The following is a 26,048-nucleotide window of genomic DNA, read 5'->3' on the forward strand; positions in this document are numbered from 1 at the left end:
TTTGGCCCGCCAAGCCGATGGTTCGTCTCCGTTATACTTCCCCTGAGAAACAAGTATTTTGCCCTTTTAGTTCAGCTATGAATTTGCTGCACTGACATTCTCAGTAAATCCTCAAGATGGCGCTCGGGTTGCTTTTCTTCCTGAAATGAAGCCATGAGTCAAATAAAGCATCTGCATCGGCATGAAAAGGAATATCTAAACTTTATACAATTTGATACTTTTTTTGATATTCCCAATATGGATTTTATTTTGCACGTATTTCTTTGAATTGCAGCATTTGACAGGTTAAAATGTTTGGATAATAATGTAGAAAATGGCCTAGATTAAACAAAATGTTGGTAATCACAAACAGCATCATCAACTTGTTATGTTTGTATCAGTCATACTTGTGGCTTGCAAACAAATAGGTTCTGTTGGTAATTTTATTTTCCACTAGGCTACTTTTCCTCTGTCATGTTTTAGGTAGGTGGTAACACTTTATAATAACTTTCATGAAAAATCTAGGCCTATTTATAGCCTAGAGTAGATCTACATAATAGGCCTATTAATAAACAAGCAATTATATGTTACAATTTATGGACATGGAATATTAAACCATTCAAAAATATTGCATAAGAATTAATAATCCAACATAAAATGTAATAATCTATAACACATTTATAACATTTTACAGTTGCTTATTCTTGAAAGCTATTAAAAAATGTAAACAAGGTTATTTAGATTGTTTAATACAAACGCTATAAAGTAGACAGCTAAACTAATGGTCTGGTAGACATGTTAAGGACCAGTGCAGTCAAAAACGTGATTTTCCTGTATTTTATATATATTTCTACACTATGAGGTTGGAATAATACTGAGAAAATAAATTTGAAAAGTATGATAATATCAAATAAAATCAAATGTGCCGAATACAACAGGTGTAGACCTTACAGTGAAATGCTTACTTACAAGCCCTTAACCAACAATGCAATTTTAAGAAAGAATACCCCCCCACCCCCAAAAAATACCAACAAAACATTAAATTTAAAAATAATAAGAAATAAAAGTAGCAAATAATTAAAGAGCAGCAGTAAAATAACAGTAGTGAGGCTATATACAGGGTGTACCGGTACAGAGTCAATGTGCGGGGGCACCGGTTAGTCGAGGTAATTGAAGTAATATGTACATATAGGTAGAGTTATTAAAGTGACTATGCATAGACAATAAACAGAGAGTAGCAGCAGCGTAAAAGTGTTCAGGCCTACCACTGTTGTGTCATCTGCAAACTTAATGATGGTGTTGAAGTCGTGCCTGGCCATGCAGTCATGAGTGAACAGGGAGTACAGGAGGGGACTGAGCACGCACCCCTGAGGGGCCCCCTTGTTGAGGATCAGCGTGGCGGATGTGTTGTTACCTACCCTTACCACCTGGAGGCGGCCCGTCAGGAAGTCCAGGATCCAGTTGCAGAGGGAGGTGTTTAGTCCCAGGGTCCTTAGCTTAGTGAAGAGCTTTGAGGGCACTATGGTGTTGAATGCTGAGCTGTAGTCAATGAATAGCATTCTTACATAGGTGTTCCTTTTGTCCAGGTGTGAAAGGGCAGTGTGGAGCGCAATAGAGATTGCATCATCTGTGGATCTGTTGGAGCGGTATGCAAATTGAAGTGGGTCTAGGGTTTCTGGGATAATGGGATAATGGTGTTGATTTGAGCCATAACCAGCCTTTCAAAGCACTTCATGGCTACAGATGTGTGTGCTACGGGTCTGTAGTCATTTAGGCAGGTTACCTTAGTGTTCTTGGGCACAGGCACTATGGTGGTCTGCTTGAAACATTTTGGTATTACAGACTTAGACAGGGAGAGGTTGAAAATGTCAGTGAAGACATTTGCCAGTTGGTCAGCGCATGCTCAGAGTACACGTCCTGGTAATCCGTCTGGCCCTGCGGCCTTGTGAATGTTGATCTGTTTAAAGGTCTTACTCACATCGGCTACGGAGAGCGTGATCACACAGTCGTCCGGAACAGCTGATGCTCTCATGCATGTTTCAGTGTTACTTGCCTCGAAGCGAGCATAGAAGTAATTTAGCTCGTCTGGTAGGCCCGTGTCACTGGGCATCTCGCGGCTGTGCTTCCCTTTGTAGTCTGTAATAGTTTGCAAGCTCTGCCACATCCGACGAGCGTCGGAGCCGGTGTAAGAGCTGTTTGAAAAGAATGCCTGAAATTTCAGCCTTTATTGGTGGGATGAAGTATTGGCCTGCTGGTGACCTCACCAGGCAGTAAATTAGTTAATAGACCAATAAGAAAGAGCAGTCCAAACCTCTCTGCCAATAACAGCTAGTTTTCATTCTTCCCCTTCCTACTCCCTGACTGCTTGAGAAATTGCTCTTTGCTAAGATGCTATTTTTGTTTATTTTTGACAATTTTAATAGAAAACAATCACAGTAAGGTACTTCATTGTTACCCAGAAATTATTTGATATTTTCACAGTAAGGTACTTCATTGTTACCCAGAAATGATTTGATATTTTGATAAAAACGGCTGCATTGAACCTTTAATATGCACAAGTCATACAATAAAATCGTTATCATTCATATTAAATTGTCTATTTCATAATGGTTTCCTGCATATTGAATGAGATAGGAAGGGAGAGGAAGAGGACGATCTATCTCCCCTCCTTTCTCCCTCCCTCCCTCTGAAAGGATGCGAGAGCGCAGAAGTCATTTTAGCAACGAGATGTGCAGGCAAGCTTGCACAAGGACGGTGAGGCAAGCGCACCGAGGACGCGCATCTCATGTGGAGGTTTGATCGGAGGGGCCAGATTTGAGGAGGTATTGCGGAGTTCTAAATTTGACTCATGAACTATGAAAGAAGTTGCGCGCGTGCTTTCAGTGAATTTGGATAATTATGGTTTGCCACAAACATTTATCACCCAGTTGAGATTTCATTGAAATAATCCGAATCGTGTGTGGGATTGTTATTCTCAAGGTGATGGATACAATTGCGTTGGCTGTGTTTAAACTTTTAGTGGTTGGAATTTTGGGTGAGTATTCTATAGTGTTTTATTTTATAGGCTATTAGTAGTCTATTGGATAGTTTTCTAGATTATTCAAATATATTATTTCTTAATGATTTAATAGCTATTGTTTTTGTGTTGCCTCTGTCTGAAATGGAATCATATCATCGAATAAATGAATGAAACAAATGCATAACAACATATTAATAACACTCTCAATACTTCTCAAAACTGCTGTCAGTGTTCATTCCATAGCCATTTATTTAAGTTGCATGGCCTATCATCTTTAAAAAGGCTAATAATAAATAGTAAATAAAATTAATCTTGATCAATCACTTCCTACATTTGATATGATTTCAGCATATATTTGATCAAATATAGTCAATCGTGAACTCAACACCACTGTCTCTTGACCCTGGTGGCAATGTAAAAGACTTTATGGTAAAATACCATAAGAATTCATATAACAATCTAAGAATCTCCATACCGGTATGCTGTTCTGGTAATTCATGAAAACATGTGTCTTTAATGGTGTTGGATGTCCATTGAAAGGGGTTATTCAGCCTTATGATTGTCTATAATAAGAAGCAATCATGAAAATGGTAATGTTGCTTGCAAATTAATATCTTCACTTCTCCCAAGTTAATGTTTATTTTTGAAACATATGTTTTGATCGTCTCCATGGACTTGGACCTTATAGAAAGAGCAATGAAAAATCAGACTTTATTGTCCTGGACCCCGAGATGATTTCTCTTTGGGGAGAATTTTTTTCTGGTTCTCTCATCAGGAGGAGACAGGAACCCATCTCCGAATACCCAAGAGATTAGATTCCGAGCTGAGGCCCAAAGATTATGGGTCAGGGATATACTAAAGTCCCCAAAGCTGTCCAGAACTCTCCTGGATACCTGCCATGTAGGCTATGTGCACAGCAAAATAGCCAATTTCCAGTGGAAAATGCAAACGTTTTGATGTTAACAACCCAAATGGGACATCTTACATGCACACATGATATCCTCAAAAGCTGGATGAGTCCAACTGTCTGGGGCACAGGGGGACTATGATTTAGTTGTTGGAATATGTATTTGAGGAAAATTATGTAATTAGATCACAGCTGCAGCACAAGCAGCACTGCTCCACTGAGTAAGGTCTGTCTACTTGAATTAGCAGATAATAATGGTTATAAAGGGGTATCGGAATTCCATAACCAAGGAAAATGCCTTGGGCTCTTCAGCCACAGCTGCTTCCAGTGTAGTGCTGTAAAAATAATGCAATACATGCTCGAAAACATCTCTATAATACAATTCACTGCTATACATATTTGGTTGGTACTAGCAGCCAGACCAGTGGTAATAGAGAGTTGCTAGTAGCTATATGTTTCAAAAGTCTAGTCAGTTTCCTTATGTGGATTCACTAAAATACCTATTCTTTTAGCTGCCCTCTCAACAGCTGTGAAAATCCTGTACAAAGCTGTATTAATCATTCAATGACCTCGTAACATTTTCATACACTCCGTGGGCTCATGAACGTGGCCCCTGGAAAGTTATGAAGACCCCAGCTGGAGCTGTATATAGACTTACGCCTGTCCTGAGGCAAAGTGCCACATTGTCAACGTACTCTACCTAAATCTCAGTTCTGCAGGTTGTCCAGATTTTCAAAATGGCTCCTCTATTTGCATGAGCAGTGTCTTCCGTATTGAGTAGGCACTCAATCAATATCGTGCTCTGTTAATGGGTCACCGCCTCCGATAATGTAATAGTGCTGATGAGTGAAACCTCCAGCTGGAACCCAGGCCTCTGGCTTGGCTTCCCACTGTCACAGCAAGAGGGCAGAGCTGGAACCCAGGCCTCTGGCTTGGCTTCCCACTGCCACAGCAGGGGGGCAGAGCTGGAACAGTGTTGTGGATCAGCCAAGGATAGTGTAGAATGCAGAGTGCTTTATGTGTGTGTATGTGTTTTTGCCAACCTGCCTGCGTGCGTGCATGTGTGTGTGTGTTTTTGCCTACCTGCCTGCCTGCGTGCGTGCATGTGTGTGTGCGAGCACACGTCTGTGTGTGTGTGTGTGTGTGTGCATCAGCTCAGCCGTGGCTTTCCTCTAACACTCCTGAAGATAAGGAACTCATAATGTTCTCATATCTCTCTCAATAAGCCGACATGTTTAGCATCATTGTTGTCTGCTTACTAGTACAGTAGTTTGAATATGTGGGCCATGAATAAATCTGGGTTTCATTTAAATGGAGTGTGTATGTGTGATGTGGTAGTGGGGCACGCTCTCTTGTATTGTGTGGGCGTCTGGAAGAGTACTGTCAGTGTGATTTGAAACTGAGGTGAACCCTCATTGCCATCTTTCACACCTCAATATGGGTTTGAAGTACTTAAATGGAGTGCTGTGCTGTGTAGAGCATGTTTTCAGGCAAGCTGAATATTGAGTTCCTATGGAAAGGCACGTAATATTATCTCTGCCTGATTTCAAACTATTCTCTCTCGTTATCTCTTTGTCTCTCGCGCTCTCTCTCACACACATACACACACACACACATGTATGGCAAAAGGTCATCTTTGGCAGTGGGCTGCCCTCCTGTATGGCAACGGTCATTGGCACTGAGACAGATTTGGAAAATGAGTACAATTGACAGAAATTATAACTTTCCACACTCTTGTGCTGTGATTTACTAGTTTCAAGTTCAAGTTTCAAGTTTTAATGTCATGTGCACAAGTACAGTGAAATGCTTTATTACAAGCTCTAATCCCAACAATGCAGTAATCAATAACAATGTAATACTAAAAATAACAAGGTAGAACAAAAACACACAATATATAAAAAATAAGAAATAATAATATGTTTCTGGAATTGAATGTCTTAGAAATAATATTTTGGGGAAAATCTAAATAAAACCTTAATTTAACAGTACCCTAACAAGAAATCCAAGCAACTTCAATTTGACAGCACCCTAACAACAAATCCTATGAAACTGGTGTGAATGAGTGCTTTTCACAGTCAGTGAAGCTTTATCCCTGACTCTCCCCTCTTCTGAAATTATCTAAGATTCATTGCGAAAAGTAAGTATGAATGCAGAAGTGCTGTGTCACCCCGCTGTGTGTGATGATTTCATATAGCTGAGTCTACCCTATAGTACAAGGTTTGTGCATAAGTTACTCCCTCATAGTTACTAACAATACTAAGTATTGTCGTGTAAGATGTTGCATTATTTTGATTTGTGCTCACGAAGTAGTGATTACTTCGCTTATATATAGGCTGTTTGGTATTGTTTTTAAAGCCACTGTTGTATGTGACCACATAAAATGGTTATTAGGTACACCCATCTAGCACCAGGCCGGACCCCCCTTGGCCTCCAGAACAGCCTGAATTCTTTGGGGAATGGAAACGTTGCTCAGTTTGTATCAAGGGACCTAACGTGTGCCAGGAAAACATTCCCCACACCATTACAGCACCGCCACCAACCTGTACCATTGACTCCAGGCAGGGTGGGGCCATGGATCCATGCAACAGGAACTGGGATTTGTCGGACCAGTTTATGTTTTTCCACTCCTCAATTGTCCAGTGGAGTCGCTTCTTCTTGTTTCTAGCTGATAGGAGTGGAACCCGGTGTAGTTGTCTGCTGCAATAGCCCATCCGTGACAAGAACCGGTGAGTTGTGTGTTCCGAGTTGTTGAACTGCACACCATTGTTATACTGTGCCGTTTGTGGCCCGCCTGTTAGTTTGCACGATTCTTGCCATTCTCCTTTGACCTCTCATCAACAAGCTGTTTTCGCCCACAGGACTGCCGCCGACTGGATGTTTTTTGGTTGTCGCACCATTCTCTGTAAACCCTAGACACTGTCATGTGTGAAAAGCCCAGGAGGCCGGCTGTTTCTGAGATACTGGATCCGGCGCGCCTGGCACCGACGATCATACCGCGCTCAAAGTCGCTTAGGTTACTCGTTTTGCCCATTCTAACGTTCAATGGAATAGTAACTGAATGCCTCGATGCCTGTCTGCCTGCTTTATATAGCAAGCCACAGCCACGTGACTCACTGTCTGTAGGAGCGAACCATTTTCGTGAACGGGGTACCTAATAAACTGGCCACTGAGTGTATATTGATGCTGGTTCTCATGGAAACCATAGCCAACTATTTTAATTATTCCTAAAGTACTTTCTTTTGACTTTCGTCCCCTTGTACTTAAAAACTGCTGCTGGATTTAATGCATTGTAATTGTATTATGTTGCAATGCAACTGCTAGAATGCCAATGGTATTACATGTTTTTCTGAGCTAATAGACTGCCATGCAATGCCAGTGTTGTTTGTAAAAATATCTGCCCTAAATATTATGTGTTTTGAGAGAACTGAAGGCAGAAAGAGGCTGGAAGATATTCGTTCATTTTTTCATGAATTAAATAGTTGGCTTGAAGTTGTGAACAGTACGGACTATCAACTAAATGCCTCAGTGACTTTTCCCCAATGTGTTTTCAGCTTGGTTTTCTTTCCCCCGTATTGGAATGAGTTTACATTTCAAAGGCCTTGGTTAAGTGGCTCAGAGGCTTCAGCTCCTGCCAATTCACCATGTTGTCATCTTAAGATTCGTTATCTGTAACTAACAGTCTGCATTGGTAATATTGACTGATCTTAGTGATGACACATACCCATTGTATCTTCAGCGGTGATTGTCCGGTATCATGTTCCAGAAACATCCTCATCACGTTCAAGCAACATTTACAAATGGAACATTCTCAGAACACTTCCAACCTAGACAAGTAGATGTTTGAGAGAAATGATCATTATGTGAACCAAAACATGTTTCTAAGCTAAAACAAAGCAAAAACACCTCAAATATTTTGTCAGATTTAGACTGAGACATTTGTGTTTACACGTGTCTCGTTGTCCACACTTTCCTCTCCAAACAGTTGGAATGGGTTAATGCTATAGCCTCTTTGGAAAGTCCCTCCATGGAGTGACCATCCCTCACACGATTTAATTCGGGTTTCTCTTTCCCCCGGCTATGCAGCGTTTATTTCTGTCTCTCTTCATCTTGGCCACCCATGACAACCCCTTCCTGCTTTTGTTTGCCAAGTACAGAGAGCCTTGTCCGCTTTTCCTCAGTCGTCTTTTCCCCTACTCTTATTCGTCCAATCCCGCTGGCCCAGTGTCACAATCCCACATGGAACCTTCCCCTCAGACCTCGGATTGAGGGCGTTATGCCAAATCACCACAAGATCCATGTAATCTTGAGCCTTTGTCCCCTGGTCCACTTTGTGGTTCATCCCTTCAGTCTAAGCTGAAGTCAGCCACAAGGTGGGCAAATATTTCATGGAATGTATGTATTGGCAATTAGCAATTAAGAATAATTTCAAAATATGTAATTTCGTTCATTATTTAGGTGACTGAGTTTTAGGCGAACGACTGGGGGCCTTCAAGGGAATATGGTGTTAAGTCATTACATGTGGTCACGTCTGCCCAGTTTTATTTCCGTAAAGTTGATTGAGTTGACTTCAAGATCACGCCCACCATGCAAAGAGGTACATTTTCTATTTGAGCTGATGGCTGTCTTCCCCCAGAGTGTAGTGGCGTGATTGAAATATGAATTATGTTGTCGAAGGGATTAGTTGTGTCTGAGAAAAATAATCAAAGTGCTTTGATCAAAGCGATGAAGCCTGTTAGGTGTAAAGCATAATGTCATTGATGTTGGTCATTAAATGTTGGAGATTTTTTACTGGTCATCTTGAATTAGTTATCTACTATTTTGCAGCAATGGGTTTTGTATCTAGTCAGTGGGCAAAACTGGTTTCAATGATGTCTTTATGATGTCTTTTAAGACTTCATGGTCAGGTTGTATACTGCCTGTATAAGGATAAAAACCAAAATATCAAATCAAATCAAATCAAATTGTATTTGACACATGCGCCGAATTCAACAGGTGTAGACCTTACAGTGAAATGCTTACTTACAAGCCCTTAACCAACAAAGTCTGGGTAGCCATGATTAGCTGTTCAGGAGTCTTATGGCTTGGGGGTAGAAGCTGTTAAGAAGCCTTTTGGACCTAGACTTGGCGCTCTGGTACCGCCTGCCGTGTGGTAGCAGAGAGAACAGTCTATGACTAGGGTGGCTAGAGTCTTTGACCATTTTTAGGGCCTTCTTCTGACACCGCCTGGTATAGAGGTCCTGGATGGCAGGAAGCTTGGCCCCAGTGATGTACTGAGGCCGTTCGCACTACCCTCTGTAGTGCCTTGCAGTCGGAGGCCGCAAATATGATGTCTTTCCCATGACGTCTTGATCTCACCATGAAAAAGGCATCTTTACCTGGTTGTAACAGAGACCAGTTTGTTCTAATCTGGTTATGTGGCAAATAACCCACACATTTTAAAAATTTTAGCAGAGGTAATTTCAACGTTCTCTTGACAGACTAAGTGACGGGATCCAGCCCTCATTCTCCAAAGTGCAAATCAATAAATAAGACAGGTCTGGTAACATTGCTACACCACTCTGGTAGCTTATTATTTGTTTAATACTCCCCCATTAGGGCTCTATACACAATAGCATGGCAATGAAAAATGTATTGCTTTTTAAAGTACGGGACTTTAGACACAGAACAGTACCTAAAGGGCAACTCCACCACTTTTCAATCTCCTTTTCATTATCTCCAGCACAGTACCAGTGTCACAATACCAGTGTCACAATACCAGTGTCTACATACAGATGTAGGATCTTCATTTGATCACCTTGTTGCAGGAAAACTTTCCTGCAATGCAGGAAATGTAAAACGTGTAGTGTATTTGAGGTTTAAAAAAAGCTTCTGAAGTTTGTAATTTCCACTTTGAAATGTAAGACTTGATTTTCCCTAACGGAAAATATATCAACCCCATGATAATAATAATGATAATAATAATAATCATAATAAATGACATTTAGCAGACACTTTTATCCAAAGTATTCAGCTTAGTAAGGCTACAACAGAAAGCTAAGTACATAACAGAAATAAAATGTATTGCAATAAAAATAGTAAAGTAATAAAACATTTAATCTGGATTGATGCCATGCCACACTGGCTGCGTTCACACAGGCAGCCAAATTCGGACATTATTTTCCTCTAATTGGTATTTTGACCAATCAGATCAGCATTTTTTTTATTATTGGGCAAAAGATCAGAAATTGGCCTGCCTGTGTAAACACAGCCACTGTCCGCACTCAGTTTTACATGTGACCCTTATCAGATTTGCTCGTTCATACTGATATAGCCTCTAAAATAGCACAAAAAAAACTTCAGGATTGTATCAGGATTGAGAACCACATGAGAAGAAGATTGGAACTTGCTTACACATTCTGGAAAAAATCTGATAGGTATCAGATATGCCAATACATGTTTGTTTTCCCTACAGTTCCCCCCTCATTCTCAATAATGATTGATAAATGGATTGCAAGAGATCCCAATCCTCGTCCACAAAGGCTACATTTACACAGGCAGCCCAATTCAGATATTTTGCCACTAATTGGTATTTTGACCAATAAGATCAGAGCTTCTCTATCTATCCCAACATGGCCAGCACTAGATGACTGCCTTTTTAACCTTTAGAGCACAGCCTTAGCAGGAAGCGCTTTGTACTCTAAGAAGTGACAGACAAGCTTCAAATAGATAGTAGAAGGACCTATGGAAACCTTGGCCAGTCTAAGTTAGTATCACACCTACATCCTCCCATTGTCGCTGTGACAAGGGGAGCGTGCTTATTTCTGCCCCTGTGGTGAGAGTCAATTTATAAAATCACAGTTAATGACAGCAATTTGGACAATAGCAATGTTGAGAGCAGACTATTTCAGTTATTCCTGCAGTAATAGCTCCTATGTTTTGGATGAAGGCTTTGAGGGCCGCAATGTCAATATTATCAACCAAAATAAATCGCCAGACGTCCCGGTTTGTTAAACAAGCAAGAATGGTACCTCTATCCTCTTAATTATTATATACCCGGACCATCTGTACTCTAATATGATCTCTTTTTAAATAAACACTCCGTTTTGAAATGGACTTCAATGAGCTCATTCTACTGGCCTCAATTTATTCATTGAGGAACCAGAAGACTGGTTTGAATGTGAAGGATTGTTAAAGAGATAAGATGGAACCATGTAGTCCTACTATACACCCACATCTAGCTTAAGAAAATAGGTCTCTCTCTCTCTATCTCTCTCTCTCTCTCTCTCTCTCATCTCCCCATGTATCCCAGCAGACAATTTGTCTTCATTGATCTTTAGATTTTTTTGTTTTCTCAAGTCATCAGCCGCAGAGCTCGAGCAAAAACAAATGCACAATTCTCCAGCTCAACTTCAGAGTAATAGAAAAGCGATAGGACAACATTAGCAGTGATGACGTTAAGCACCAACAGAAGCATACAGTGAGTTGCGATCGAGCCAAAGAGCCTTCCTCTCTGCAGACAGACAGCCATACGGCCACTGGAAGGGGGAGCAGTGGTGTCGTCCTTTTCTTGACAGCCAAGGCTGTACTTGACAGGGTGAGTAAGTGTCCTCGACTCCAGGGCCCAGTGAAGCGTGACGTCTTGACTCCTGCAGATACAGTAAATGGCAGAGTACAGACTGGAACTTTTCTGATTACATTTGGGGCCCTGTGTTAACCTCAAGCAGCCTCAAGGAAATGGCTGGGAGATTAGATCTATCACATCTGAGAAATTAGCACTTTTAATTAAGCCTGGTCATGGTCTCTGAGAAATATCTCCTATTTAGCGTTCGTCGGCTTATAACAAGGAAGCTATCAAGAAGGATGTAGAGGAACACGCCATAATGACGACATGTTACCCCCCTGGGTTCCCACGCAGTTCCTTGTTACAACATTCCCAAAACGTTCCTGAAGTGTTTGTTTACCTGTGCTGCACCGGCTTTTTGAGAAGTAACTTTTGAACCAGCACCTCTGTAATGTATCCATTACTGTTTTTCATTTTAGTCATTTAGCAGACGCTCTTATCCAGAGCGACTTACAGTTAGTGAGTGCATACATTTTCATACTGGCCCCCCGTGGGAAACGAACCCACAACCCTGGCGTTGCAAGCGCCATGCTCTACCAACTGAGCTACAGTTGGTTTGTCAGTCAACGTGAATGTGCTAGAATCTACAGTATCTGTTCTTTCCTTGCCTCCCATTTTCTGAACGCAGACCCATTACATCATATTACTTCACATAAAGATGACCTTAAGCTCAAACAGTTAGTCTATCTTATTTACTGTCTGCCTAAGCCCCACAACAGTACGTACTACATTTTTGCAGTAGCTACATTTTTCACCTCACTTCATCACACTCGTACACTCAGCTTTAAGTGGATATCTGTGTATAGAATATTAATATTTATATGCCAGACAAGTTTGCAATTCAGGAACATGTTTCAGGCGACATTCTCTACCTTCAAGGTCTTAAGTGTTTCAACCACAGGACTATATTAGGCATATGGAAGGGTGAGGTGGGGGTGTGCGGGGAGGCGTTGACAAGACTTCAGAGTCACAACATTGTCCCCATGAAGATAAAACCTAATGGGAAGTGTTATGCATGATGGCCCTGCACTTGGCATAATGCTATATTCTATTTTTATTATCTGAACCTAGCATGTTTTAGGTCTTGGAGGCGTGGGTTCTATGGCTTCTCTTAGACTGCTGCTAAATGGATTATGTGGTTGCTAGGAAGAGACTAATTACCACACTGTCTTTTCAATTTGAAAACAGCATATTCTTTTACAGGCCATATCTATTTTAGTTTTTTGGCTCCAGAATATATATATAAAAAAAATTTCGAGGCAGGATGCAAATTAATTTCTCAGCTTTCTGATATCCTTGTAGTGTTGAAGAGAGACAGACAAGGCTTACTAGCTGGAGGCTTATAAAAGCTGTGGTTGAATTTCTCTATTCATGGATGTATTTAGCCCTGTGACTGCTGTTGGAAATGTAAACCACAAATATTACTCAATAGATGCCCATTATTTAGTGTGAGACTTCAGGTCTCTAGTTGCTGCTTCTCATAAACAATGTCATCCTATTGCCAAGTGAGAGGATCCAAGGCTGCAGTAAAGATGAAGGCAGCCAAAGTAGCTAAAGGGTTATGCCACATTTGGAAAAGCAGCAGAGGTAAGGACCTTTATATCCCCCTTTATGTAGTATGACTTGTCCTATTGATTTGTGAAGCATCTATTTAGTGCTTATGAAGACTTATGAAGTGCTTATGAATGCTCTATAAAGCCTTTATAACTTGTTGGTTTAAAGTGGCACCGTAAGACCGTTTTTCTACTTTCCATAAGAACAGGCCTTCAACGATTCAGTGTAGCAGTGTAGGTTTATCAGAGAGATTTCATTTTCATGGTGTGTGCTCAGAGCTCCTTTGTACTGGATCGACTGTAGGATGTTATTTTGGTTCTGGTGTATGTTTGCAAAACCATCGGTGAAGTGTGACACAGGAGGGAAAGAGTGAAATAGCTTTCTTAACCTTCCAGACATTTCAGGCGAGGTGCAAAGGCCCCTAAAGCAATTTCCAGACCCGCTGGAAACCAAATCTGTCAATTGAAACTCTTTCAGGTAGGGGAAAGAGAGCCGTGAACTGCCAATACAATGGTGGGGGGGAGCACTGTGTGGGTATAAGGGATGCTGAGTGCCCTTGTGTCTGGGATGCCAACATGGTCTCATGGGCAATTTGTATTATTATGTACGTAAATCTATGACACTCCATTAGTATGATATGTTACGTTACGTTAGGCTACATTATGAATGGAATAGTAGTCGTACAATATCATACGAATTAGAGGACGTATAGTATCAAATCAAATTTCAAATCAAATGTTATTCGTCACATGCTTCATAAACTAACAGTGAAATGCTTACTTACGGGCCCTTCCCAACAATGTAGAGAGAAAGAAAATAGAAAAATAATAGAAAACTAAAAGACGTAATGATAAAAAGTAATAATAAATACACACTGAGTAACGACAACTTGGCTATATACACGGTGTACCAGGTAATAACTTGGCTATATACACGGGTACCAGGTAATAACTTGGCTATATACACGGTGTACCAGGTAATAACTTGGCTATATACACGGGTACCAGGTAATAACTTGGCTATATACACGGTGTACCAGGTAATAACTTGGCTATATACACAGGGTACCAGGTAATAACTTGGCTATATACACGGGGTACCAGGTAATAACTTGGCTATATACACGGTGTACCAGGTAATAACTTGGCTATATACACGGTGTACCAGGTAATAACTTGGCTATATACACGGTGTACCAGGTAATAACTTGGCTATATACACGGTGTACCAGGTAATAACTTGGCTATATACACAGTGTACCAGGTAATAACTTGGCTATATACACGGTGTACCAGGTAATAACTTGTCTATATACACGGTGTACCAGGTAATAACTTGGCTATATACACGGTGTACCAGGTAATAACTTGGCTATATACACGGTGTACCAGGTAATAACTTGGCTATATACACGGTGTACCAGGTAATAACTTGGCTATATACACGGTGTACCAGGTAATAACTTGGCTATATACACGGTGTACCAGGTAATAACTTGGCTATATACACGGTGTACCAGGTAATAACTTGGCTATATACACGGTGTACCAGGTAATAACTTGGCTATATACACGGTGTACCAGTACCGAGTCCATGTACAGGGGTACGAGGTCATTGAGGTAAATATGTATATATACAGTGCCTTCAGAAAATATTCACACCCCTTGACTTTTTCCACATTTTGTTGTGTTACAGCCTGAATTTAAAATAGATTACATTTAGATTTTTTTATCACTGGCCTACACACAATACCCCTTAACGTCAAAGTGGAATTATGTTTTGAAATGTTTACAAATTAATTAAACATTTAAAGCTGAAATGTCTTGTCAATAAATATTCAACCCCTTTGTTATGGCAAGCCTAAATAAGTTGCATTTGCTCACTCTGGTGCAATAGTGTTTAGCATGATTTTTGAATGACTACCTCATCTCTGTACTCCACACATACAATTATCTGTAAGGTCCCTCAGTCAAGCACTGAATTTCAAACACAGATTCAACCACAAAGACCAGGGAAGTTTTCCAATGCCTTGCAAAGAAGGGCACCTATTGGTAGATTGGTAAAAAAAAAAGCAGACATTGAATATCCCTTTGAGCATGGTGAAGTTATTATTTACACTTTGGAGGGTGTATCAATACACTCAGCAACTACAAAGATGCAGGCGTCCTTCCTAACTCAGTTGCTGGAGAGGAAGGAAACTGCTCAGGGATTTCACCATGAGGTCAATTGTGACTTTAAAACAGTTACAGAGTTGAATGGCTGTGATAGGAGAAAACTGAGGATGGCTCAACAACATTGTAGTTACTCCACAATACTAACATAATTGACAGAGTGAAAATAAGGAAGCCTGTACAGAATAAAAAGGCACTAAAGTAATACTGCAAAAAATGTGGCAAAGCAAATAACTTTTTGTTCTGAATACACAGTGTTATGTTTGGGGCAAATCCAGTACAACATATTACTGAGTACCACACTCCAGCTTGAAGAAAAAGCCATATCTCAGACTGCCTATCTTAATCTTTTCTTTTTATTGGCCAGTCTGAGTAATGGCTTTTTTTTTGCAACTCTGCCTAGAAGGTCAGCATCCCGGAGTTGCCTCTTCACTGTTGACGTTGAGACTGGTGTTTTGCGGGTACTATTTAATGAAGCTGCCAGTTGAGGACCTGTGAATTCAGGCTGTAACACAACAAAATGTAGAATAAGTCAAGGGGTATGAATACTTTATAAAAGCACTGTAACTAGGTATAAAGTGACAGATAATAAACAGTAGCAGCAGCATATGTGATGAGTCAAAAAAGTTAATGCAAAAACGGTCAACGCAGATAGTCCGGGTAGCTATTTGGTTAACTATTTAACGATCTATTTAGCAGTCTTATGGTTTGGGGGTAGAAGCTGTTCAGGGTCCTGTTGGTTCCAGACTTGGTGCATCGGCACAACTTGCCGTGCGGTAGCAGAGTGTCTTCATTGACACTGAACAGTCTATGATACGCTATACCTGGTTGTACAATAACATACGAATTGGATGAAATAATTATTTATACTTCTTGGAGGCCTTCTTGGAGGACATATAGTAGTGCACATATTTATCTGAGACCAGGTTGACTCTTGCAGGAGAATTAAGGGGATAATTTATTTTATGTTGGCGGTTAGGGGAACTAACGACAAATGTTAGGAGAACTAAAATGACAAAGGTTAGATTACTTTATGTAGCAGGTTAGGTGAATTGGGTAACGTTTAGAATAAAGGTTAGGGAAGGTTAGCTAAAATGCTACAGTTGTCCCTGACTCGACTCGAAAATGCAACCTTTGGATTTCTAGACTTTTGCGGATTAGACCATTAGTAGGTATGATATGTCTTGGAGGTGCTCAGAAATACGTAAAGTATATTTAGTATGGCTCTGCTGCCAGGCTGGGAATGCACATTGTATTGAAGGTTTGGCAAGGGGGAAGCAACCCTGTATTCACAACCCTGTATTCACAACCCTGTATTCACAACCCTGTATTCGCAACATGCCCCGCTACTGTTTGAAGTTATCAGGCATAGCGATCAGAGACCCCTATGCTTTGAACACATATCCTGCAGGAGGAAATGGCTAAATTTAGCCTGGCTGCTCAACAACAGTTATCCCCTGGTTGAGACTGAACTGAACAGCATGGTTTTTGTAATCACATATAAAGGAAAAATCACAATTGTGGGTTCACTCAGAATGCTTACACTGTTTCTTAAGGACAGTTGTGGTTACGAATCAATATAGAACAATGACAAAGTTTTAATGTCTACAACATAGACATTCTAAGTGAAATCGCAGTGCGGTTTACCTTTACCTGTGATTGTTTGAATTGGGGCTTAAGACTGGCACTTGAAGGAAAAAACAAGGACAAACATTTTACTGCCTGGTATCATTGAGAGGTACTGTAGTTGTAATAATGAGATCATGGGGGGAGAGTGAGACAAGGAGAGACTGAGGTGAAAACGAAACAAATGAGCGAGAGTGTGAGTGTGTGTGTTTGCGTGTGTATTCTCTAGTAGGTTCTTCAGTGGTGCTCTAGTTTTGGAGAGCTGTCCCACGTAACAGGATTGCTACACAGGGTTATTGAAGTAAACAAGCAGCTGGGTCAGGGAAGAGGATGGAAGATTGATTATGTGTGTGTCACACACTTGGCAGTGCCAGCACCAGCGCCAAACAACATACACTTCATGGAGTCGTATTGGGGGGTTTCACGCTGCGCCATATCGACTTGCCTCCCTCTCTGTCTCTCTGTCCTGTAGAGTATGCTCGCTAAGCAGCATTTCTCAAAACCTCTCCTCAGGGATCCCCGCTCCATGTATTTGATCTATTCCCAGAGCTAGTCTAGAGGATGGGGACTGCTAAGATCTTCCTGAGACCTACCATCTCCCCACAACCAGAAGGTGCTTCTGGAGTACGTTGTGTTACGGTGCAGAGGGTTGTGGATTTCCACTCTGTCACCTAATTCAACTTGTCAGCTAATCATCAAGCCCTTGCCTAGTTGAATCATGTGTGCTAGTACAGGGTTACAGCAGAATTGTGAAACATCTGGTGCTCCCCAAAGAGAGGTTTGAGAAACACTGCGCTAAAAGCTCAGAGAAAAGTTCCACCTCCTACAGTGCCTTGCAAAATTATTCATCCCCCTTGGCGTTTTTCCTATTTTGTTGCATTACAACCTGTAATATAAATAGATTTTTATTTGGATTTCATGTAATGGAAATACACAAAATAGTCCAAATTGGTGAAGTGAAATGAAAAAAATTATTTGTTTCAAAAAATTCAAAAAAATAAATAACGGAAAAGTGGTGCGTGCATATGTATTCACCCCCTTTGCTATGAAGCCCCTAAATAAGATCTGGGGCAACCAATTACCTTGAGAAGTCACATAATTAGTTGAATAAAGTCCACCTGTGTGCAATCTAAGTGTCACATGATCTGTCACATGATATCAGTATATATACACCTGTTCTGAAAGGCCCCAGAGTCTGCAACACCACTAAGCAAGGGGCACCACCAAGCAAGTGGCACCATGAAGACCAAGGAGCTCTCCAAACAGGTCAGGGACAAAGTTGTGGAGAAGTACAGATCAGGGTTGGATTATAAAAAAATATCTGAAACTTTGAACATCCCACGGAGCACCATTAAATCCATTATTAAAAAATGGAAAGAATATGGCACCACAACAAACCTGTCAAGAGAGGGCCACACACAAAAACTCACGGACCAGGCAAGGAGGGCATTAATCAGAGAGGCAACAAAGAGACCAAAGATAACCCTGAAGGAGCTGCAAAGCTCCACAGCGGAGATCGGAGTATATGTCCATAGGACCACTTTAAGCCGTACACTCCACAGAGCTGGGCTTTACGGAAGAGTGGCCAGAAAAAAGCCATTGCTTAAAGAAAAAAATAAGAAAACACGTGTGGTGTTCGCCGAAAGCCGTGTGGGAGACTCCCCAAACATATGGAAGAAGGTACTCTGGTCAGATGAGACTAAAATTGAGCTTTTTGGCCATCAAGGAAAATGCTATGTCTGGCGCAAACCCAACACCTATCATCACCCCAAGAACACCATCCCCACAGGGAAGCATGGTGGTGGCAGCATCATACTGTGGGGATGTTTTTTATCGGCAGGGACTGGGAAACTGGTCAGAATTGAAGGAATGATGGATTGCGCTAAATACAGGGAAATTCTTGAGGGAAACCTGTTTCAGTCTTCCAGAGATTTGAGACTGGGACGGAGGTTCACCTTCCAGCAGGACAATGACCCTAAGCATACTGCTAAAGCAACACTCGAGGGATTTAAGGGGAAACATTTAAATGTCTTGGAATGGCCTAGTCAAAGCCCAGACCTCAATCCAATTGAGAATCTGTGGTATGACTTAAAGATTGCTGTACACCAGCGGAGCCCATCCAACTTGAAGGAGCTGGAGCAGTTTTGCCTTGAAGAATGGGCAAAAATCCCATTGGCTAGGTGTGCCAAGCTTATAGAGACATACCCCAAGAGACTTGCAGCTGTAATTTCTGCAAAAGGTGGCTCTACAAGGTATTGACTTTCGGGGGGTGAATAGTTATGCACGCTCAAGTTTTTTTTGTCTTATTTCTTGTTTGTTTCACAATAATATATTTTGCATCTTCAAAGTGGTAGGCATGTTGTGTAAATCAAATGATACAACCCCCCCAAAAAAAACATTTTAATTCCAGGTTATAAGGCAACAAAATAGGAAAAATGCAAAGGGGGGTGAATACTTTCGCAAGCCACTGTATCCTGTCCTATCCTGTCCTATCCTATCCTGTCCTATCCTCTCCTCTTCTATCCTATCCTATTCTATCCTATCCTATCCTATTCTATCTTATCTTATCCTATCCTATCCTATCCTATCCTAATCCAGTCGCAAATTTAGCATATACATCTTGGTGGGGAAAACACATTTTTGGGGGGGAGATGCATGCCAGCAAAGCCACTACACTACACAACACAACACAAAACAATACATTAATTGTACTATAACGGTGCCAAACGGTGCCCACAAACTGTTAGGGCCTTCATAAAGCTGTCCCAACAGCAGAGCTTTCTTTTATAATATAATATGCCAATTAGCAGACGCTTTTATCCAAAGCGACTTACAGTCATGCGTGCATACATTCTTTTTTTTTTTTTTTTGTGTATGGGTGGTCCCGGGGATCGAACCCACTACCTTGGCATTACAAGCGCCTTGCTCTACCAGCTGAGCTACAGAGGACCACCTTTTCAGCACCATGGAGTGAATCCTTACGACTGCTACAGCTGGCTATCAGCGGAGCCTTGTCTGGTAGCGAAACAGTTCATTCAGCCTCATTTACCGCCTTTTAAAAAAACATAGCTGATATGGCTGACTTGCTTAAACAAATGTGGTTTCTACTGACAATTGAGATGTACAAACTATGGCATAAGGGAACGATGAGCAGATAAGAGGCAATCCGTAATTTCGATTGACATTAATGAGCGAGCTAAGACGGACATAGTCAATATAACTATTTGTTCAGCACTTTTGAAATGTACAGCGACAGAATTCAGAACATGGGACATTCTTACAGTATTCTTCCTGTACACCAAGTCAGAACCGTAGGATAAATAAAGGGGGCATGTAAGAAGACAATGAAAGCTCTTACAATATTCAATTATTACATTCTCTAAAACAGGCTATATGTGCACCACCAGGTCAGAACAGTAGGCTAAGTTATGAGGGGGAAAGGGACCAAATTATTAGGGTGAGGCACATGGGCTACTAACAGCTTACTACACAACATACACTTAGTATTACTTTCTTAGCTACAGTATACATATCTCCCTGGCATATTACATCATTTATGCAGCAGCATACAATACATTTTTGGACTCACCTTTCGTGCTGTAATCACTTGAACAGGAAGGTGGTACGGCGGCCCTGCTTGTGGGCAGATTTTGTCACTAAACTTTATCACCAAAGTTTGCCATTCTCTGGATTTATGGGGTTTTCAAGACAACTGGGTACTCGGAATAAAACAAGGTTGAATCATGACATCAGTGATCTTCAGGTCGGAGCTCTAGAAAAAGGCCTGAGTTCCCGACTTGGAATTCCGAGTTAGATGACCGTTCAAAACGTATTTCCCAGTAGGAGCTAGTTTTTTTTCAGAGTTCCCAGTTGTCTTGAACTCACTGAAGTCTGAGATTTCCCAGTTCCGAGTTTCCAGTTGTTTTGAACGTGGCAGAAGTCATGCTGGATTGACAGCATGGCCAATGTATTCAACCTTTTCTGGCCCATGGTGTTGCATGTGAATGTTTGTCCTTTTAAGCTTGTAAAAGAGACCCTTAAACCCAGACTTGGACCACACACCCTCTCCACTGAATAGCAGGCTAGTGATTGCTTTGCAACGCTTGCAGTTAGCCACTTATTCCTTCCAAACCACTCATTGTTGAATTTGCGATTTCCAACTTGTGTAATGTTTATGTCCAGTGGCCGATGAGCACCGATACGTTTTATCTATAATTTATCTTCATATGAAAAGGATTTAAATGGATTTGCCAGTAGGTTGTCGACTTGATTCATTATGATGACTGCTTGTCTAGCTTGCTAGCAAAGATTTTGAAAGTATGATGTTGACATCATCAGTCCAATCAAAGCTACTGTAGATATAACGTGATTTGTCGTCATTTTATTTGTGGCCAATGACCTTTAGCCTTCTTGGATAGGCACTTTTAATGTAAATCAATGGCAGCACCCAAGGGGCTTTAATTTCTTAGCACTCCCCGTAGGTTTTGCGGTGACGTAGTGTCCCAATGAGTGACAGAAAACTGAGCCAATCAACTAGAAAACATTACCAACCCCTACACTCTGTATTTTCTGCTGGCTGCCCCACCACCACAGAAAGCACAGAGCTAGGCTGAAACACCTGCAGTTTGGAGCTGCCTTACTCAAGAAAGCAAAAAATACCATGTTTGTATGCGGCTCTATTAACTCAATGATCGTTTATTTATTTTTTTACAGTGTTTGCAAACTGATATGTGACTCGTATTAATGCCAAAATAACATGCAAAACAGGCACAACATTTTATAAATAAACTAATATACAGTGGGGAGAACAAGTATTTGATACACTGCCGATTTTGCAGGTTTTCCTACTTACAAAGCATGTAGAGGTCTGTAATTTTTATCATAGGTACACTTCAACTGTGAGATGGAATCTAAAACAAAAATCCAGAAAATCACATTGTATGATTTTTAAGTAATTAATTTGCATTTTATTGCATGACATAAGTATTTGATACATCAGAAAAGCAGAACTTAATATTTGGTACAGAAACCTTTGTTTGCAATTACAGAGATCATACGTTTCCTGTAGGTCTTGATCAGGTTTGCACACACTGCAGCAGGGATTTTGGCCCACTCCTCCATACAGACCTTCTCCAGATCCTTCAGGTTTCGGGGCTGTCGCTGGGCAATACGGACTTTCAGCTCCCTCCAAAGATTTTCTATTGGGTTCAGGTCTGGAGACTGGCTAGGCCACTCCAGGACCTTGAGATGCTTCTTACGGAGCCACTTCTTAGTTGCCCTGGCTGTGTGTTTCGGGTCGTTGTCATGCTGGAAGACCCAGCCATGACCCATCTTCAATGCTCTTACTGAGGAAAGGAGGTTGTTGGCCAAGATCTCGCGATACATGGCCCCATCCATCCTCCCCTCAATACGGTGCAGTCGTCCTGTCCCCTTTGCAGAAAAGCATCCCCAAAGAATGATGTTTCCACCTCCATGCTTCACAGTTGGGATGGTGTTCTTGGGGTTGTACTCATCCTTCTTCTTCCTCCAAACACGGCGAGTGAAGTTTAGACCAAAAAGCTCTATTTTTGTCTCATCAGACCACATGACCTTCTCCCATTCCTCCTCTGAATCATCCAGATGGTCATTGGCAAACTTCAGACGGGCCTGGACATGCGCTGGCTTGAGCAGGGGGACCTTGCGTGCGCTGCAGGATTTTAATCCATGACGGCGTAGTGTGTTACTAATGGTTTTCTTTGAGACTGTGGTCCCAGCTCTCTTCAGGTCATTGACCAGGTCCTGCCGTGTAGTTCTGGGCTGATCCCTCACCTTCCTCATGATCATTGATGCCCCACGAGGTGAGATCTTGCATGGAGCCCCAGACCCAGGGTGATTGATCGTCATCTTGAACTTCTTCCATTTTCTAATAATTGAGCCAACAGTTGTTGCCTTCTCACCAAGCTGCTTGCCTATTGTCCTGTAGCCCATCCCAGCCTTGTGCAATTTCATCCCTGATGTCCTTACACAGCTCTCTGGTCTTGGCCACTGTGGAGAGGTTGGAGTCTGTTTGATTGAGTGTGTGGACAGGTGTCTTTTATACAGGTAACGAGTTCAAACAGGTGCAGTTAATACAGGTAATGAGTGGAGAACAGGAGGGCTTCTTAAAGAAAAACTAACAGGTCTGTGAGAGCCGGAATTCTTACTGGTTGGTAGGTGATCAAATACTTATGTCATGCAATAAAATGCAAATGAATTACTTAAAAATCATACAATGTGATTTTCTGGATTTTTGGTTTTAGATTCCGTCTCTCACAGTTGAAGTGTACCTATGATAAAAATTACAGACCTCTACATGCTTTGTAAGTAGGAAAACCTGCAAAATCGGCAGTGTATCAAATACTTGTATTCCCCACTGTATATATATATATATATATATATATATATATATATATATATATATATATATATATATATATATACAGTACCAGTCAAAAGTTTGGACACACCTACTCATTCTAGCGTTTTTCTTTATTTTTACTATTTTCTACATTGTAGAATAATAGTGAAGACATCAAAACTATGAAATAACTCATATGGAATCATGTAGTAACCAAAAAAAGTGTTAAACAAATCAAAATAGATTTTATATTTGAGATTCTTCAAATAGCCACCCTTTTCCTTGATGACAGCTTTGCACACTCTTGGCATTCTCTCAACCAGCTTCATGAGCTAGTCACCTGGAATGCATTTCAATTAACAGGTGTGCCTTCTTAAAAGTTAATTTGTGGAATTTCTTACCTTCTTAATGCGTTTGAGCCAATCAGTTGTGTTGTGACAAGGTAGGGGGGTATACAGAAGATAGCCCTATTTGGTAAAAGACCAAGTCCATATTATGACAAGAACAGCTCAAATAAGCAAAGAGAAACGACAGTCCATCATTACTTTAAGACACGAAGGTCAGTCAATACGGAACATTTCAAGAACTTTGAACGTTTCTTCAAGTGCAGTCGCAAAAACCATCAAGTGCTATGATGAAACTGGCTCTCATGAGGACCGCCACAGGAATGGAAGACCCAGAGTTACCTCTGCTGTAGAGGATAAGTTCATTAGAGTTACCAGCCTCAGAAATTGCAGCCCAAATAAATGCTTCACAGAGTTCAAGTCACAGACACATCTCAACATCAACTGTTCAGAGGAGACTGTGTGAATCAGGCCTTCATGATCAGATTGCTGCAAAGAAACCACTACTAAAGGACACCAATAAGAAGAAGAGACTTGCTTGGGCCAAGAAACACGAGCAATGGACGTTAGACCGGGGGAAATTTGTCCTTTGGTCTGGAGTCCAAATTTGAGATTTTTGGTTCCAACCGGCGTGTCTTTTTGAGACGCTGTGTGGGTGAACGGATGATCTCCGCATGTGTATTTCCCACCGTAAAGCATGGAGGAGGAGGTGTGATGGTGTGGGGGTGCTTTGCTGGTGACACTGTCTGTGATTTATTTAGAATTCAAGGCACACTTAACCAGCATGGCTACCACAGTGTTCTGCAGCTATACGCTATCCCATGTGGTTTAGGCTTAGTGGGACTATCATTTGTTTTTCAACAGGACAATGACCCAACGCACCCCCAGGCTGTGTAAGGGCTATTTTACCAAGAAGGAGAGTGATGGAGTGCTGCATCAGATGACCTGGCCTCCACAATCCTCCGACCTCAACCAAATTGAGATGGTTTGGGATGAGTCGGACCGCAGAGTGAAGGAAAAGCAGCCAACAAGTGCTCAGCATATGTGGGAACTCCTTCAAGACTGTTGGAAAAGCATTCCAGGTGAAGCTGGTTAAGAGAATGCCAAGAGTGTGCAAATCTGTCATCAAGGCAAAGGGTGGCTATTTGAAGAATCTCAAATATAAAACATATTTTGATTTTGATTTGTTTAACACTTTTTTGATTACTACGTGTTATTTCATATTTTTGATGACTTCACTATTATTCTACCATGTAAAAATAAAGAAAAACCCTTGAATGAGTAGGTGTGTCCAAATTTTTGACTGGTACTGTACATATATATATATATATATATATATACACAATTTTATTTTTATTTTATTTTATTTTTGCGAAACAGGTGGGCTCTGCCCCACCTGCCCTGAATGACGGGTCTCCACTGATCCTATCCTATCCTATCCAATACTATACTCCCTCCATACAATGAAAGTCATATGCGCATTGCCATATTAGTATTCACGGCAGGGGCACTTGAAGGAATAAATATTAATCAGAGAAGTCCCCTTGGGGTGGGTGTGGGGGCACAGGTTCAGCTGAGAGGACGACAGGTGTCCTGGGAGACAGACAGGAGCTCTGAGCAGTGCCAGTCACAATTTCCTTATCCTTCCTCTATCATTAAACTCTAGCTGAGATATTGCCATAGACGGCCACGGCACTGCAACACACAGTTAAGGGCTTTTCACAATACTGAACCGAATCCAGCAGAGACAAACCGAACTGTACTGAGCTTGCCTTGGTTACGTATCCACGTTAGTTGCTGGAATCGTGCTGAAAAGGACAACGTGAAAGTAAATATCTTTGCCAGCACGATTTGGTTCAGGTCGACACGATAATGTGAAAAGGGTACTAGCTATAGCCATCTCCTCAGCTTCAACATTACAATAACGCTCTGCCCCCCCGCAGCAGCAACAACATCTGACATCAGACAGCTTGGCATTTTGTTCCAGAAAACTCCTTAATGACTTTGTTCTTCTAGGCATCATTTAGTCAGCCATGCTCAAACCACTGTTACATGAACTGGGGATTCATATTTCTTTCTTTTTTTGTCAGCCAGGATGTGTTTAGAATTGTAAATGTATTGACCACCTGGTCAAAATGGTCAGTTTTATGTTAAAAGTTCCACATAGGTTTCAGTTCTGTTTTGTCAACAACGTTTAATGATGGTTCTAAATGTAATCAAGCTTCACTGAGACTGTTGTCATGACTACTAACTCTGTTTCTTGTTTCTGTGTGATATTGTCTTTGACAGTGAACTCTTGGATGACAAGAGGTTTGTCAGGTAAGGAAGGTTTAGCTTACATCTCCTTCCGAAGTCATGAAACACTGTGCAGCACGGCTTACAAATACTCTACTTTTGTTGCTTTGATGTTTTTATAAGAAGTAATTTTAACCTTGTGCCAATAATAATAGGCACAATTGATAAAATGTACAT

General features: G+C 41.1%; 1 protein-coding gene across 3 annotated transcripts in view; it reads left to right on the forward strand.

Moving 5' to 3' along the window:
• The first annotated feature begins 2,705 nt into the window (after positions 1 to 2,705).
• The window catches only part of LOC121549514 (receptor activity-modifying protein 3), a 35,870-nt gene continuing 12,527 nt past the window's right edge, over positions 2,706 to 26,048 (forward strand). The window contains exons 1-2 of one of the 3 annotated variants that reach the window (XM_041861307.2): positions 2,706 to 3,013; positions 25,866 to 25,895. In XM_041861307.2, coding sequence (XP_041717241.1) covers positions 2,962 to 3,013; positions 25,866 to 25,895 — 82 coding nt within the window. In that variant the 5' untranslated portion in view covers positions 2,706 to 2,961. Of the gene's footprint in view, positions 3,014 to 25,700; positions 25,896 to 26,048 lie in introns of those variants that run through there. The other 2 variants (XM_041861308.2, XM_045210339.1) reach the window with 2 other exon arrangements.

The sequence above is a fragment of the Coregonus clupeaformis genome, chromosome 34, assembly GCF_020615455.1.
Source record: "Coregonus clupeaformis isolate EN_2021a chromosome 34, ASM2061545v1, whole genome shotgun sequence".
NCBI classification, from domain to species: domain Eukaryota; kingdom Metazoa; phylum Chordata; class Actinopteri; order Salmoniformes; family Salmonidae; genus Coregonus; species Coregonus clupeaformis.